The sequence below is a fragment of the Cuculus canorus genome, chromosome 11 (genome assembly GCF_017976375.1).
Source record: "Cuculus canorus isolate bCucCan1 chromosome 11, bCucCan1.pri, whole genome shotgun sequence".
Classification (NCBI taxonomy): Eukaryota; Metazoa; Chordata; class Aves; order Cuculiformes; family Cuculidae; genus Cuculus; species Cuculus canorus.
In genome coordinates this window covers 19,708,924-19,724,864 of record NC_071411.1, presented here as the reverse complement: position 1 = coordinate 19,724,864, position 15,941 = coordinate 19,708,924, and the positions used below count along the sequence as shown (strand labels likewise).

The window sequence follows — 15,941 nt, the reverse complement described above, 5'->3', positions numbered from 1 at the left end:
TCACAAGACACAAACCGTTCTTTAACTTTTTATAAGCCACGTCAATTCTTAATACAGATAAATACATTAATAACATTGGCTAAAATGGAGTAATGTCTTACAGATTTGCTGTGGAGAAGCACACTAGTCTCTTCTTAAGAGAAAAAGTAACAGAAAGAAATTAATCTTTCATATAACTCCAATTAAATTACAACAGAGGATAACAGACAGGAGTCAAAAAAAAAAAAAAAAGGCTGCTGAATGCTTTTTTACTCGCTACCTCCATCTCAGTTGAAAAAAACATAACAAAACGACAAATGGATTAACAAGCAATTTCACAACTATTTTAAAACTTGAAATGAAGACAACAGCATGGCTAAGAGCAATTGTTTGTTATAGATTTCTAGCATCATCGTGCCCGAGAGAGGGGAGGAGAGAACAAAAGGACAAGCTAATGCTGCCGGCAGCAGTGCTGGTTGAATGTGATGGTTTGAACCATCCACCTTGGGTGCTGACTGAATTTTTAAACAACCTTAGTTCTTTTCACTACTGTAAGATAAAGCAGACGAAGTTCTGTTTCTCTTTTCAAAATCCACCCCGCTGCTGACTTTGGGAAGCTGTTTGGTGTCAACAACCTATGCCATCCACTAAACATCAATAAACCTGCATCCCACAACTCTCACTAACTAGTACCAAACACTCATCGTTTCCAACTCTTACAATCTAGCCATAACAGTGCTAACACACAGGAATGGCAACCCGCTTTCTGAATTTTGCTAAATGGTATGATTTAAGCTTGAACATAAACATGTTCTAGCTTTCCCCGTGTTCCCTTACAATCTTTACTGTGAGCTGTTATGAACAAGGCCATTCGTTTGGCACTACTGCCTTCCCATCAGATTAGCTATGATGTTTCCAGCCATGAGGATGGACTAAGCAAGGACTAAGAAGACGTAACTTCTCCACTGAACTACATGTACTCCATTAAGAATGAAGCTGGTTGCTCAAAGCCGGTTGCTCAAAGCCTCATCCAGCCTGGCCTTGAACACCTCCAGGGATGTGGATGTCTTCAATAAGCATCACGGATTTGATTTCAGATATAGGGCAGAGATAATGAGCTCTCTCTTACCTTATTAGATTTCAGTGTTGCTGTTTTTTTAAGTTCCATTTTCCAATTGTCATCCATCATCCTGTCCATACAGATACCTTCCCACCTTTCCCAATGCACAAAATGGAATACACTGCTGATTCTACACCCTCTTCTCTCTTCAAAATACAGGGTAATGTTAAAAGTTAACACTACTTTCAGGATTTCTGGGGTTCTTGATAGTATTTCCTCTCCTCTAAGGGAATAAAATTCCATCGCAATGGTCATGGTACCATGTTTATCATTTCTTAGCCTGTGATGTGGAATTCTGAGTACACATCAGAGCTTTCTTCCATTAGTATCCTTTCACTTGGGATAACTGACATGATATTTTTTTGACCTTTTTAACAGAAGCCCAGTATTTCTGAAAGAGTAAGACCAGGCATTATTCGCAAGAAAGTGGGTCTTTCAGGCAAAAAGCAGTAAAACCATCCTCATGGTGAATAATTTTGAAAACACGTATTATTTCAACTCTGTTACAGAATTTAAAATTTATACGCAGAGAAGAAAGCCTGCCTGAGATTTCAAAAGTTATGGTCAAGATAATCCTGCCTCCTTCTCTCTCCAGTTAAAATGACTTTTTTTTTCAAAGAGGAAGAAGAAAAGTGATAAATTTCTTTAAGTCATTTATCATAAGATGATTTTACATGCCACTCTAAGAGAAAGGAAAGTAACACATGTAACTCAGCATGCTGAAAATATGCCGAGGTATACTAAGGATGCATTCTTTAAGTCTGAATGAAATCTATCCAATATTAATACAGAGGCTGCACTGTACAAAGAAGCGTCAAATGTTAACATATGTAAATTCAGGAAGTAAGGAAAGTTATAAACAGACTCGCTTTCACAGACTTAATGTTACAGCACAGCTACAGAAATAACTCTTTAAACATTTTTCTAAATTTTTGCACTACTCATTCCTAAAGGACAAACATTTCTCCCCATTTCCTCCATCATTTTCGCAAGCTGTGCAAGAAATAGCTTTTTTTAGTACAGGCTTTTTTCCCCTCCATGACCTATACATCTCTATTTAACACCGACACAATACTCGAGTTGAAAAAGGGACTACGGAAAAAGTTGAAAACCAATTTCCCCGTAACATCTTACAATACGCTGTTATGAGAGAAAGTAAATATGAAAGTCTTTCCTCAATGCAGCTAGGTCAAATATAGGGGTCTCGCTGGAATCAAAACTAAATTTATCTCAACTGAAAAAAAATCACTGAGTTACCAAATAGTGCAAGTTACTGTCATAACTGATTGGAATCGTTTAAAGTAAAAATGCAGGCAAAGCAGTTAGCAGATGAGAACAATAAAAGCATTGTTATGTCTACATGATGATAGATTTCAAAACTGAAACACTCATAAATAACTTACGCAACACAGGCACTCAGTAAATGTCACAGCAGAAGTGTTTAATGTATTCTTGGGATGTTAAAAAGGGAAAACATCTGCAAGGGTAAGGAAATATCTTGACTGCAATCAGAAAATGTAACATAGTGCCTAGAATACCATCCCTGACCCTGGTGTCTACTCTTTCATGAAATGCAATGACATTGAAAACCATTTCAAAGTCAGTCAGTAAATTTGCTCAGTGGTTAAAACAACTATGACTTAATTAGCTCAATTTTTCAGCGTACTGAATAGAAAGTAGAGAAAGAACTTGAAAATTAGTAGAGATACTTATGCTGCTTTTTTTCCCTTCTAATTTGACAGTGGAGATAATTACACATCAGAACAATTTCAGTAGGGGTAGGAGAAACATACTTAAGGAAAATAAGCTACCTTTCTAGAACACGGACGACAAACCTGAAGTCTGGAGGGAAGATTTGTAAGCTATATGTAAAAACAGACAGGACATCTCTATATCCAAGTAGGTGAGTAGCAATTTCTGACATTAAACTCTGAATCTATGAGGTCTCCTGGTTCACTCCATGACACGCAAGAAGGATGGAGAGAGAATAACAGCAAAATTTTCATTACGCTTGTAAAAATATAACCACAGTTTCACATTAACAAAGATATACATTTTAACGTTCATGTTTCAAGGTTCTAGCCTTGAAGGATCAGGAAGTACAGGATTCGGAGCACTCTATGTTTCTACAGGATTGTAAAGCTTCTCACCATAATATTACGAGAAAATACCCTCGTTTTGCTCCCAACAGAGTGCACAGCCAGCCAAACCAGCACAGCAAGTCTTCAGCTTAACGCGCTCATTCTGTAAATAAAGCACTTGTTACCAATAGATATCTAAAGAACTTTGGACTCTCCCTTCTCAGCAACACAAGTTGGCAGACATTGAAAAGGAATCGCATCAGAAGAGCTCACACCTCTCTTCAGACTCTCTGCTCAGCTGGCAGAGCAGCGCCCTCCGCTCTGAGAGACAATATTTCTCACTCCAGCATATACTTGTGCAGAAGCAGAATAAAGACTGAGAGGGAAATCATACAAAGAAAATTTGGCCCAGAATAAAAACAGATTGGTTTCCTGCTGCGACCATCCCAGAATTCCTGAACAACTGCCTGTGGGAAGCTTCTCTGGCATGCAGCATGTTTAGCGCAATTCTGGGTACAGAATAGCTGGCTGCTTGGATGTCTGGTCTCTTCGGCTTCAAAGAGAAATGAAGTCATGACTGAGAGTCAGAACGAAAAGGAATCTAATCTCTAAACATACGGATTATTAACAGCTTCTCCCAAGTCTCCCAGCTGTACTGCACGGCATAGGAATGCACTGGAATGTCTTAAAAAATTCCTAATTCACTAGGCTTGTGTTTCACGAGTTACTCAGTGACAAGAGCTCAAGGAAAAAGAATGCTGACGTAAGGAAGAAGAAGATGAATCGAGTACAGCAAATTCAATTATATCAGAAAAGCCACTTCTCGCCTGTGCTATAACTCTGAATATGCAGTATATCTGACGTAGATAAAAATACAATTATGCTAAATCACTGCATTAAAAAAAAGCCAACATATAGACTACAATTAAATTGTAATTGGATTTGTCATTCCAAAGTATTAGCATCAGATGTTCAGATAATACCGGGTGACATACTCTTATGCTAATAAACAGAAAGTTAGCAAAGTAAACAAATCCTGTGTTTCTACTGTAAGGAAATATGTGTGCCAATGAAGCAACCTTTTCATCACAGAAGTAATTTAATACCGAAACCACATGAAAAGTGATCTCTCTGGGAATAGCACAGCTGCTAAAATCCAAGTCAGTTTTTATTAAATCACCAAGTCTGTTTATGTAGAACAGGGCTCTCTTAAAATGACCTCCAAGAGGAAATGATTTGCTAACAAAAAATTGATACCTGCATGTAATTTATCTACATCAATGTATGTTTGTATGGTTTTATTGGTTTTGCGTATCAATATGGCCCGGATCAGACACAGAAAGGGAAATCAGTTGAACTTCTCCGTCTCCACCATCATAAAGCTTTTCTTTTTACATGTAACTATTTTTCTGAAGCAAAATATTTTAGGTACCACACATAGAGTTTCTGCTAACCATGCTTCTGGAAAAGACGAGAAAATAATCACTTTTAGCTACCGCTGAGCTTTCAGCTATTCAAGAGGTCAGATAAGCGTTTCTAAAAATAACAGCAGTTTTAAGCTTAGTGCTTCAACTTTTGAGAAGAAAATGGACATTAATGGTCCATCAAAACTTCTCAAATGTACCCAGAGAGCTTAGAGAAATAAAAGAAATACTGTAAAAGAAATTGTGCAAGTCCTTCAGAAAAAATGATAGCACCCTGAGTTTTTGATAGCTGTTTGAAAGAAGGACAAGTGCACTGAGAAGAATGGAAAGAACTTCCTGCAGTCTCAAGGTACCTAAAGGTGAACTCAATAAACAGCACTGCCAAGCAGGCCAAACCATGAGTTAAAACCTCCGAATCTTCACATTGAGGTATCTCAGTCAAAACGTCTTCAACTTGCCAGAAAAAAATTTCAAGGCTGCAGCAGATGAAAACCATGCAATGCTGAAGAGGAGGCCTCACACAGCCCCTGCTGGGCTGCCCTGGTGTTCTGGCAAGGCACAGCTCAGATCCAAGCAACAGCTGTAAACCCATTAGGTGAGTCAAGACTGTCAACACCAGCGTTAAAACAAAACGGTCTTTTCAACAAAGAAAAAAAAAAAAACTTCCATAGCAGAAAGGTTCTTCATGTGTTTGTTTTATATCATAAATGAGAAATATAAACAACTTGGATATTTGTACTGATACCAAGTTGAAGAAAGCTAGAAGGATATGTTTATTCACTGGGCATCAGAACCGATTTCATAAATGATTAAAAACAATACCATTTCTATTCCTTCCTATAAAGCGGAAAGATTTTGACAGTATTTACACGATAAACTTTTCAGAACAGTGTCAGCCCTAATCTCCGCTTGGTTTCTTTAGCTATACCTAGAACATTTACGTGGAGGTAGCACGTTAACAGATGACGCCAAAGACATTTGGAAAACACCTAAAAAAGAAGAGTACGAGGGCAAAAGAACTTGAGTTGAAGTGAGAACACTGCATACTTCCTTAGGGCTTGGAAACTGATTCCAAGCACTAGGTAAGTAAGACAAAATAACAAATACAAAGCAGTCCTCAGCATCCCAAGACTGACTTGGAGCAAGACTGTTCTGTACATACAAATACAGCACAGAAACTAGACTTACCTTGGTTGAGCAGGCTGTGCACTTATCAAATGCCAGGCTGACGGGAAGAACATTATCAAATCTTGATAAAAATCCACGGATCTGAAAGACGAAAAGAAATACAACAATATCTGTAGTAAACTTACACTTAATATATATTACTGGTTTTCTATATACAAATAACGGCACAGCTATTTAAAGGCAACACCATTTAAACATAAATAGAGGCACAGCACCACCTGGAGTTTGACTTTTCTGACTGCAACGTTCCATGAAAAATAAAAGGTCGTGGTGTAATCAGTTAAACACATTGTTTTCCTACATGTAATCCTAAAAATTAACTGTCGTGCCTTCGTAAACTATTTGCTAATACGATACTATTGATACATCATTTTAATATTCCAGATCTCTGTTTCTGGTAAGAGAGAGAGCACTGAAAACACATGGCAGTGGGGTTTGATTGTTTAGCGTATGAAGTCTTCGGAGTACTGATCATCTCTTTCACTCTGCTTCTACAGGTCCACTGCCATGAAGAGACATCACCTTCTTAACAAAGAGGACTGCTGCATTAATTGCTGTTCTGCTTTTTTACACACAAGTGGGCAAGCCAAGCAAACAAAGAACATAATAAAAAAAAACACATCAGAAAGCAACAGTTTGTTCTAGTCCTCTTACTATCTAAGTTGGAAATAGTCAAGAACCTTCCAGATGAGCAGATAACAAGTGCCAGCGAGGACCAAAGCCTCCTAAAACGGGTGTCTGAAGAAGTCAATCAAGAACTGGATATTCCCTACCAGCCCCACACCTGACAGTGTCTGTGGTAACATGGAGAAAACCTACAGGGATATGGGAGGGGGTCTCCAGAGAGAGAAGCAGAGAGACTCCAGAACTACTGGAGAGAGAACCCAAGGAAAAACTTACGGAGGCCCCATTGCATAAAATTACTGCTGTGTAAACACTGGTTACAAAATGAAATTAAGAAGAAAATTAGACTAATTTGATATAGATTGAACCCTGTGATTACCTGGATGCTGCAAAGTAAACAGCTTAATCTTTTTCTCAAACAAGATTCTTAGTGCAAAATTTGAATACCAATGGAACCTAAAAAAAATACCACTTAGAAACAAATAAGCGATTGATTTACACAATGGAAGCATCAAGAGTCACTCAGATAAGGCACATAAAGAAAGAAGCACAGAACACTTTTAGTCCCAAATGGTAAAATCACAGGGATACGATTATGAGCATAGAGTCAGCAGGCAATTTTCCGAAGGATTGTATCAATATAACATATCCAGGAAGTCTATGCAGCAACCTGAAAAATTATGTCCTTAACACATCCGTAGCTAGAGTTTGGGCTGAGCAGAAGAATAATGACTGCTGTACTGTAACAGAAATACACTAATATTTTGGAGAACTATAATAATTATAAATCTATTGGATTTAGGTTTTTTTTTTTTTTTCAAACTCAAGGGATTTGAAAAGTGAACAAAAGTAACCTTGAGACGCTTGTATTGTCAGCTGTAACATGGAACACGAAAGTCAGAGGTTGCCTTATTCACGTACTATCTGCTACAAATTCCTGGTAATTGGGTACTAGGAATTGTGTCACAAGTAGGACAGACACAATGCCAGGAAAACAATTACTTTGGCCTGTGTGAAGGCTTTTTTTTTTTAATATATATTTTTTTAAACAAATGTCAAGACTTTCCTTCCTGAAACAGAATCAGCATACGGTACATTTTTGTCAAGGAGGCAAAGTCTGTCACAATTGCCTTCTATCAGTTCTGAGCTTTTAAACAAAAGAGTTTACTCACAAATTATTTACCTGATGGGGAACAAGTCCAAGAGAAGTAGGCGGTTCATTCATTCTGTCATCACTACTGCTGGCCACAGCATAACCACTGCCAAAAATCCAAGAAGGAAAGTTAGAACATGACAACATACTGAACAGTCAAAATTTCCAGTAAGCTTCAAGACACCTTTTTACAGCTTAGAGTTACGAGTCTGGAAAGGAACGCAGCCACAATATCTGTTTCATGGTAACTAAGATTCACCACGGGAATACAACAATTCTTTTTTCAGAATCGATCTCAGATACTTGTGACATACTCATGTCCAACTCCTAATTCACTTTTTCTTTCACAGATTTAAGAAAGAAAACGCGCCAAACTTTCAGGTTGCAGAATTTCAGAGTAATTTCTGTACCAAACCCACATCATTTCAATTAAGGTTTTGCAATACCTGGCTTATCTTGAAGCTCTTCATGTGACAAAAGTAGCTATGATAGCTCCTCACTACACTCAAACACTCTCCTGAGCAGAGGAACGCCAGGATCTGATAAAAGGAGTACTCTTATTTTGAAATATTCTCAGAACTTTCATACTTTTTAACTTAGAAAGAGAAAACTCCCAGTTCCCAAGACTAAAATTTAAGATTAGATGAATCGTTTCCCTCACAAACACTGCTAAATTACACTAATATAGTAGGTATGACCTATACATTACATTAATCTATGGGCAACTTCACACCTCACAAAATTGTCCTACTTGATGTGTACTTTCTCCTCCTTCTCCCAAAAGACTATTAAATAAATCTCATTTCTAGAAGAACACCTTTTGAACACCGATGCAGCAATGACTCACCCTTCTGGATGTTGTAGAACAGAAACCATCAACTCCACCGCAAGTGCTCCGGCTACCATGGCTAATCCAGGCCGACTGACCGTGCACTGCTGATCCAATGTCCGGTCCCTGGTGGACTACAAAGATAGACAATTCTAAAGGAAAGAAAAAAGTCACTCAAAAGTAACTAGCTGCCATACTTCGTACATAAAACATCTTTAGTTCTGCGCAATTAATTTCTCTGTTCTTTCTAATAAAAGATAAGCAATTTCTCAATACTCTGTACATCAACGTGAAACAAATCCTGTCATGAAACACCATGTAAAGGAAATAAAAACTCCAGTCACAATAGAAGAGAGACACAATCACCATTTGCAAAAGGTTCTACTCACATCCCCTGGTGCCACAACATCGTTGCAGAAGTAGCAACCCAATTTATAGCCGGGGATATTGGAAAAAAGCGATGATCCCAAAAGATCAGAAGAACCAGTGCTGCTGCTGAAAGAGGAATCATCAAATTCTTGCTGTTTTGGTTTCTTTAGTCCGTGTCTCATAACAACAAATGTGTCAAATCCCAGTGCAGCATTGATGACCAACTGTGACAAGAAAGAGAGAACAGATTTTAAGCCAGTGAAAAGGCGAGGCGGGGACAAAAAGGCCTCGAGGTTTTATTCACTGTAATTGTAAATTTCCACCCCACACGCTGTAGATGGACAAAAATCCAAAAACTATATACCTTTTCCCGTGTCATTCAGGGAAATCTGATGCAAATTAACGACCCCCTCTCACTGTTACACACACCTATGCCTGACTGCTGACAAAAAAAAAAGTATAGGAACTCCCCTTGTCCCATCCCTGCAGTCCCTGGATCAAGAGTCCCTCCCCAGCTTTTCTGGAGCACCTTTCAGTACTGGAAGCTACTCTAAGGTCTCCTCAGAGCCTTCTGTTCTCCAGGTTGAACAACCTCAGCTCTCTCAGCCTGTCCTCACATGGGAGGTGCTCCAGTCCTTGGGTCATCTCCGTGGCCTCCTCCAGACTCACTCCAACAGCTCCACGTCCTTGCTGCGCTGAGGACTCCAGAATTGGACGTAGGGCGTCAGGTGGGGTCTCAGCAGAGCAGAGCAGAGGGGCAGAATCCCCTCCATGGCCCTGCCGGCCCCACCTCTTTGGATACAGCCCAGGACACGGTTGGTTTTCTGGGCCAGGAGTACACATTGCCGGCTCGTGCTGAGCTTCTCATCCACCAGCACACCCAAGTTGTCCTCTTCAGGGCTGCTTTCAACTCATTCTCCATCCAGCCTATATTCGTGCTTGGGATTGCCCTGACCCAGACACAGGACCTTGCACGTGGCTTTGTTTATTATTATTGGTAAGAACTTCATCTTGTACCAGCTCAGAATTTATTTTCAGGTTTGCTGCATATTCTGTGTATTCATATTCTGTAAGTGCTAAAACATTGCAAGTGCCATTCAAGTACAACGGTGGCTCACAACGACGAGTATTCACACCATTTGCAATTCTATAAGTAGTCTTTTCGCTTCACTGTGGTCTGAAACATAACTCACTAAGCTCTCCTTGTGACAAAGCAGTGAAAAGCAAGTCTGTTATCCAAAAAAATTTCTGCTCAGTGAGGAAAGCAATGACTTATGGTCTTCATATGCATCTGTTTAGTCCCATGGGGAGCACAAGCAGCTGTGGTACACAATTACACTGCCATCATTTTCCCTTTTCTCTTCCGTTTTTGACAAGTGCCTGGAGTAATCTTGTTGAATCTGTGCTAGCACAGCCAGGTCTACAGCAAACAATCAAAAGACTGCCTCCCCTCACTACCTCTAAAACCCGAGGACAGTTTATCATTTTCCAAACCTGAATCACATGGCGTGGCTGGTATTATCAGAAATTAGTAACATTGCTAAACACTTCCCACTGCAACAAACTGTTTCTCCCTTTTCAGCTTGCTGTCCAGCAGCTATTTGAACCTAACTGACCCTTAATTAAAACAAAAAGAAATGACCTGTTTTTTATAAAGAGACTACAGAAAAGTGTATCTTTTAGCGTTTATTTAAAAAATAAAAAAAAACTAGCAAAATTTTAAACGTCCCAGTGCTCAGCAGGAACAGGGACTTTGCCTCTGACATCTGGATTTAACACTCGAGTTCTGTGTGTGTCTAGGGTACTTGTTTTAGGAGGAAGGACTGCAGGAAGATCCAAGATCATTGAGGCAACTGTGTAATTACATGGAGAAACCAATTCTTATTTCTTCCCATGCACTCCTTATAGAGAACTTCAGACACGTTACTGACTATGCTCTTCATTCTCTGTGTGCCAGTTTTGAGAGCCTTGAGATCCAAACTGCAGCAGCACTGCAGATACGCAGTCGTCACGCACAGGAGCATTTGAATTAGAGCTCTAATTTAATGTATAACAACACGGAGTACAGTGAAAAGCAGACACTCAGCATCTCAGCTTGGACACCCTGAGACTGCAGTGCTGTGCTTACTCAGTGACGGAGAATTCCATTTCCTCACACCACAGAGATCTACTGAAAATCAAGTATCTTGAATGCAGTCAGACACGCTTTACCACTGAATATCACAGAACTGTTACAAAGAAATTACAAAATTTGTCCCCAAAGTATAATTTGAATACTGTTAGGCCATTGCAGTGGGGGACAGCAAGCCAGGCAAATGTGGGGGGAAAAGGTTTTCTAAACCATTAGAACACCCCTATCCCAACTGATCAGAGAGGGTGCTGCGTATAAAAACGCAGGTACTGCTTACAACGACCAACTACCACACATGAGAAATAGTAGGCTGGCACTTCACAGTTTCAATCCCCAGCTCTGCAAACTTATTCTTTTTATGTCATTGCTGTGCTGGTTTTAAACAGATAGAAGAGTGTCAAAAGACCACAGGTACAAAGCACAGAAAAGACCGCAGGAATAAGTAGGAATGGATTAAGTTATCAAGTTACATGCACTCAGTTATACCTGATGATGTAATTCAGTGAAGTCTACGTAGGGATGTGCTGATCTGGCAGTATAGTTCACTGGCAAAGGAAAGTTCATTTGAACTACAAAGACATACAAAAGCCTACCGCACAGGATCAGAGGTCTATTTATATAACAAGGAAAGAACACAAGAAAATAATTTAAGATCTTGGTTCAAAAAATTGAGATAAGTGTTTGATCTGGAAAAAAAAAAAAAACGGCTTGCAAGACAGGTGCAGAGGAATTAATTAAGTTCAGATGAACATAAACTTCAGCAGAAAGGAAAATATACTTGCAATTCATAAGATAAAATTAGTTTGCAAATACCAAAAAAAAGGTGTTCTCTTTCCTTTTTACTGTCTAGTTTTTTGGAAATGAATATAAATGCACATACAAAAAAAAAAATCCCAATTACTAGGAAATCACAGTTCTCATAGCTGAAAAAAAGCTGTCAGGAAATACAAAACTGAATAACAACATTGACTCAGCTGTGTCACACTTATGTTTTCTTTTACTCTCCTGAATTCATTTCACAACTTAATAAATTGCTGTGGAAATCATTATATTTATGCCAGAACACGCACAGGATGTGCGCTGCGATTAAGCTGACATTTTAAAACCTTAATTCCATTTTCTGATTTTCTGCTATTTGCACTGAGTAAACTTAAAATCGTACAATTCTTAAATGAATCAAGAACTATCAAGATTACTCGAGATTGTTTTACTGAAGTCTACATCACAACAGCAAGGGACGTAAGCCTTCAGGGTAATTTAGTTGGATTCTTCAGCAAAACCATATTTTCAACACTGCATTAATTTGGAGAAAGATGCTGGTTCAAGAACCCTGTGTGATTCAAAGGATTCTTTCACAGGAAGTTTGGATGCCACACTGTCTAAACCTGAGGATATTAGTTTTAAGCCACAGAAACAGCTGAAGCATCCAATGCTACTCGATTAAGATCACAAGCAGAGTTTGGATGCATTGGCTCAACACAATGATCTGTTTTCCAGTAGGGTGAGGAGAAAAACCCAAAGGTAACTTTTGACCAAAAAATTGCTGGCATACTTCTTAAGTTCAGAATTTACTTCTTAATTTTTCACTTTTGAAATATATTTTGAATATGGGGTTTCAGACAAGTTTCTGCAATTCACATCCCCTGTAGGTTAACCATGACTGCAATATTTTTAGTGCTCCTTACTATTATTATCTTACTATGAAATTACTTCACTTAGTATTCCTATAAAATACGTACCCTTGGAAATGCTCAAAAGGTGCTTACTAGATAAGCCCCTGAGCAACATGCTATAAGTTGGCCCTATTTTGAACAGGGATTAGGACCAGATCACCACCAGAGATCTCTTTCAACCTATACCATTCTGTGATACAAGTTTCTATTTCTTCTTTCTCTTTTTGTCTCATACAGAATTCCTTGAGGTTACAGAACACAAAATAAATCTGCATAATCACAAACGATCGGTCAAATATTTCAATTTCCCATTAAGTTCATTCAGGTATACACAACTGGTTGGTATGCAAGAGTTGACATATAGTGACAAGGGTATAGCAAAGCAGAATACAATACCTTTCTCTTGCTGGCTGCAATGACAGCAGGAAGCCATCGACTCTCTCTAGTGTCCATTAGTAGGAAAACAACATCATGAGCATCAATAAGCTCTTCAAGTTTAGCTACATCCTTCCGAGCCTGTGCCATTGTTACTTCAGAGAAATTCACGGGGTGGCCTGGCATAGGGATGCTCATATTATAGCCTTCCGCACTCTAGATGGAGACAGGCAGAGAACGACATATTAAAGAGATAATCCCGTGGCCGAGTATAATTATAAAGGTCAATACAAAACTGCAGAGTACAAATTTAATTACAGTTTGGCAGAATGGCAACTCTAGTCTTTACATGTCCCTGTATATCAGAGCTGTGGACTAAAGCAAGTGCTAAAGTGCCTGAGGGAAGGGCAGCCTCAGCTGCTCCGTGCGGGCAGAACAGAGCAGCCTAATGCCAGCACACTTCTACGGGTTATGAGAGGAGAGCAACTGTGCACCGGTGGCTCAGAGCCTGAACTAACAAGCCCAGACTCCCAGAAGGTCTCATTAGGGCTGGCAAATCAGTACAAGAAGATAGCTGAATCGCTCTTCATCCCAGAGGTAACAAACACCACTACAAAAGCAAGCAGACACATCATATAGGTGATTCTGATCACATTGTTAAACTTGGATAAAATCTTTGTCCTGGATTATCTTTGCAGCCACTCCACACACAATGTTAACAGGATACAGTTTCTATTTCTTTCATTGAATATTGACTCAATTACAGTAAGACAGATGCAAAGTATCACACATTCTCTTCTCTGTTTTAAATTCTCTACAAAACTAACGATAGCCTCAAACTATTTTCACGTAATTTGACCAGCTATACGTGAACTTGATCTAGAAGAAATTCTCTTCTGAGACTTGTTACTCCAGTGCTCGGATGTCTGGAGGTTTGCACTGTGCAGATGGTGAAAGAGCCTGTTCTTATTGCAGAAACATATGCCTCTTCTCACTCCATATTTGGAGAAGGCATATTGAGCAGAAAATGGCTAAAGAGCCAAATAAGCATATACAATGCATATAGAAACAATCAACTCACTCATTTGGAAATACGTTAACACAATCTGCCAGCCATCTGTTAAAAAACAATAATGGATCCTTCATATACGTTACACGAGTGAGTACAGGCCTTGCCAAAGTTCCCTTGCTTGTCACTGCGCTGTACGAAACAATTTAAAAGCCAAAATATAAAAGCTAGATGAACCAAACATAAAATTACATGGGAAGTGAGGAAAGGAATGTTGTCAGAACGTGCTTTTGTATAGACCAGTTACATGTTCAACTCAAATTCCAACCAGAATGCTGAAGTACCCATTCTATACATCTTAAATATCCCTGACATCAACAGACACACACAGCACCTTAGGGAAATGAATGTGGGTGATACCAAACGATGCATCTATTTCTCAACTTCTTTCTCTCTGCTCCCCACCACCACGGCCACATCCAAGAGAAAATACTCAGTGTCCAGTGATCTAGCGCACTGTTAACAGGGCATCACTGCGTCCCAGCGAGGACAGCCTGGGTTCTGCATCACAAGCACAGCCACTGCACAATTTCTGAAGGTGGTTTGACCTTCCCCGTCATTATCGCCTCCAAAAAGACATGGCAGGAACACAAAACTTAACCTATGCTGTATATAAGGAATGTATTTATGGATAACTCATCGAGCCTCTGTACTGCATACACATTGTATATCCTATTACTGAAAAGGAAAATTAGTCCTAACTCTTACTGATGCGGGCACACTAAGGCACTGCTATTGGTTCCCTCTTACTACTCGAAGTTCCTCTCCAGGTCATATTCAACATCCTGCTCCACCACAATCTCAGAATTCCACAGTACCGCCTGGTCTTCGTTTCTAATGAGAACGCTCTTAACACTAACTTCTGGTCTTTGTCTCTACGTGCAAAACCGTATCATTCAAGAGTCCACAGACAGTTATTATTTCTTCCAATTAAACTACTCCTTCTTTCTCAATATTCCTATTTTCACTTTCTCGAGTATAAAATGCAACACAAATCCTACTTAGCATCATATTGGTGTTCTACCTGACACCACAGAGGTGATGTCGTTTCAGTAGTTGTTCTACTATTGAATACTTATATAAATAAATGGTTATCACCAAGTAACAATAACACGATATGGCAGCAGGGTGAAATAAAATTGCAGAGCTTTCACAGAGTCCCTTCTGATTTACGTGTCAAAACTCCTGAAAGTGAAATGTTCAGTATTTTCTCATACACTGTTTGATATTCAAATACTAACTGAATTACCGCTTATTACCAATACTAATTTTGTAAATAATGACATTAATAGGATCAACACAGATAAAAACAGAACAAAAAAACAGATCAATCCTTGAGTCAAACTAAAGGAGCACAGAAACATTTGGAACCAATCTTCTGTACAGCTTGTTCCCAACACTGATAACCAACACCACAACAGATCTATATCCCACTGTTCATAACTCTCAATTATATGACTGGTAATACAACCAGTGGCATTTTAAATACAGAACTGTATACTAAGTAAACAAAACCCATTCTTATTACACTAACCGGTTAAGATAATGTTTGCCAGCTGAGCTCCGGTAACTATAGCTACCAAGTCTAAGACAGTCTCAATTCCAAAGTAAAAAGTATGAACATCTGAGTGACTTTATCACATGCAAAATGAGTATAAAATTTGGTTTACAATAAAGCCAGCTGACAGCGTGTCTATTCCGAAATTACAGGCCATATCAATTCTTCTCCCAAATGAAGGGTGAAACTAAGAGAACCACAAATATTTTTACGTTGTTCTTTGTTTAATCTACTGCTTTTCAGCATTCAAAACTATGTGTATTGTACCATACACAACCCTGGAGTCAAAGAAGATAAAGGCTGTCATAGCCAGGACTTCCATCATAAATCTTCCAAATCAATGAGTTATGAAATTATCCAGATGATCC

At 39.0% G+C, this 15,941-nt stretch overlaps 1 protein-coding gene across 5 annotated transcripts in view; it reads right to left on the bottom strand.

The window, feature by feature from the left end:
• The window catches only part of ATG7 (autophagy related 7), a 115,854-nt gene that overhangs the window by 85,858 nt on the left and 14,055 nt on the right, over positions 1-15,941 (bottom strand). For all 5 annotated transcript variants that reach the window (XR_008451616.1, XR_008451619.1, XR_008451617.1 and 2 more), the window contains exons 13-17: positions 12,968-13,162; positions 8,788-8,991; positions 8,417-8,532; positions 7,600-7,675; positions 5,793-5,873 (exon numbers count right to left, since the gene is read on the bottom strand). Coding sequence is in view for 1 of the 5 variants with exons in the window: in XM_054076243.1 (XP_053932218.1) it covers positions 5,793-5,873; positions 7,600-7,675; positions 8,417-8,532; positions 8,788-8,991; positions 12,968-13,162 (672 nt within the window). In the remaining 4 variants the exon portion in view is untranslated. The remainder of the gene's footprint in view (positions 1-5,792; positions 5,874-7,599; positions 7,676-8,416; positions 8,533-8,787; positions 8,992-12,967; positions 13,163-15,941) is intronic.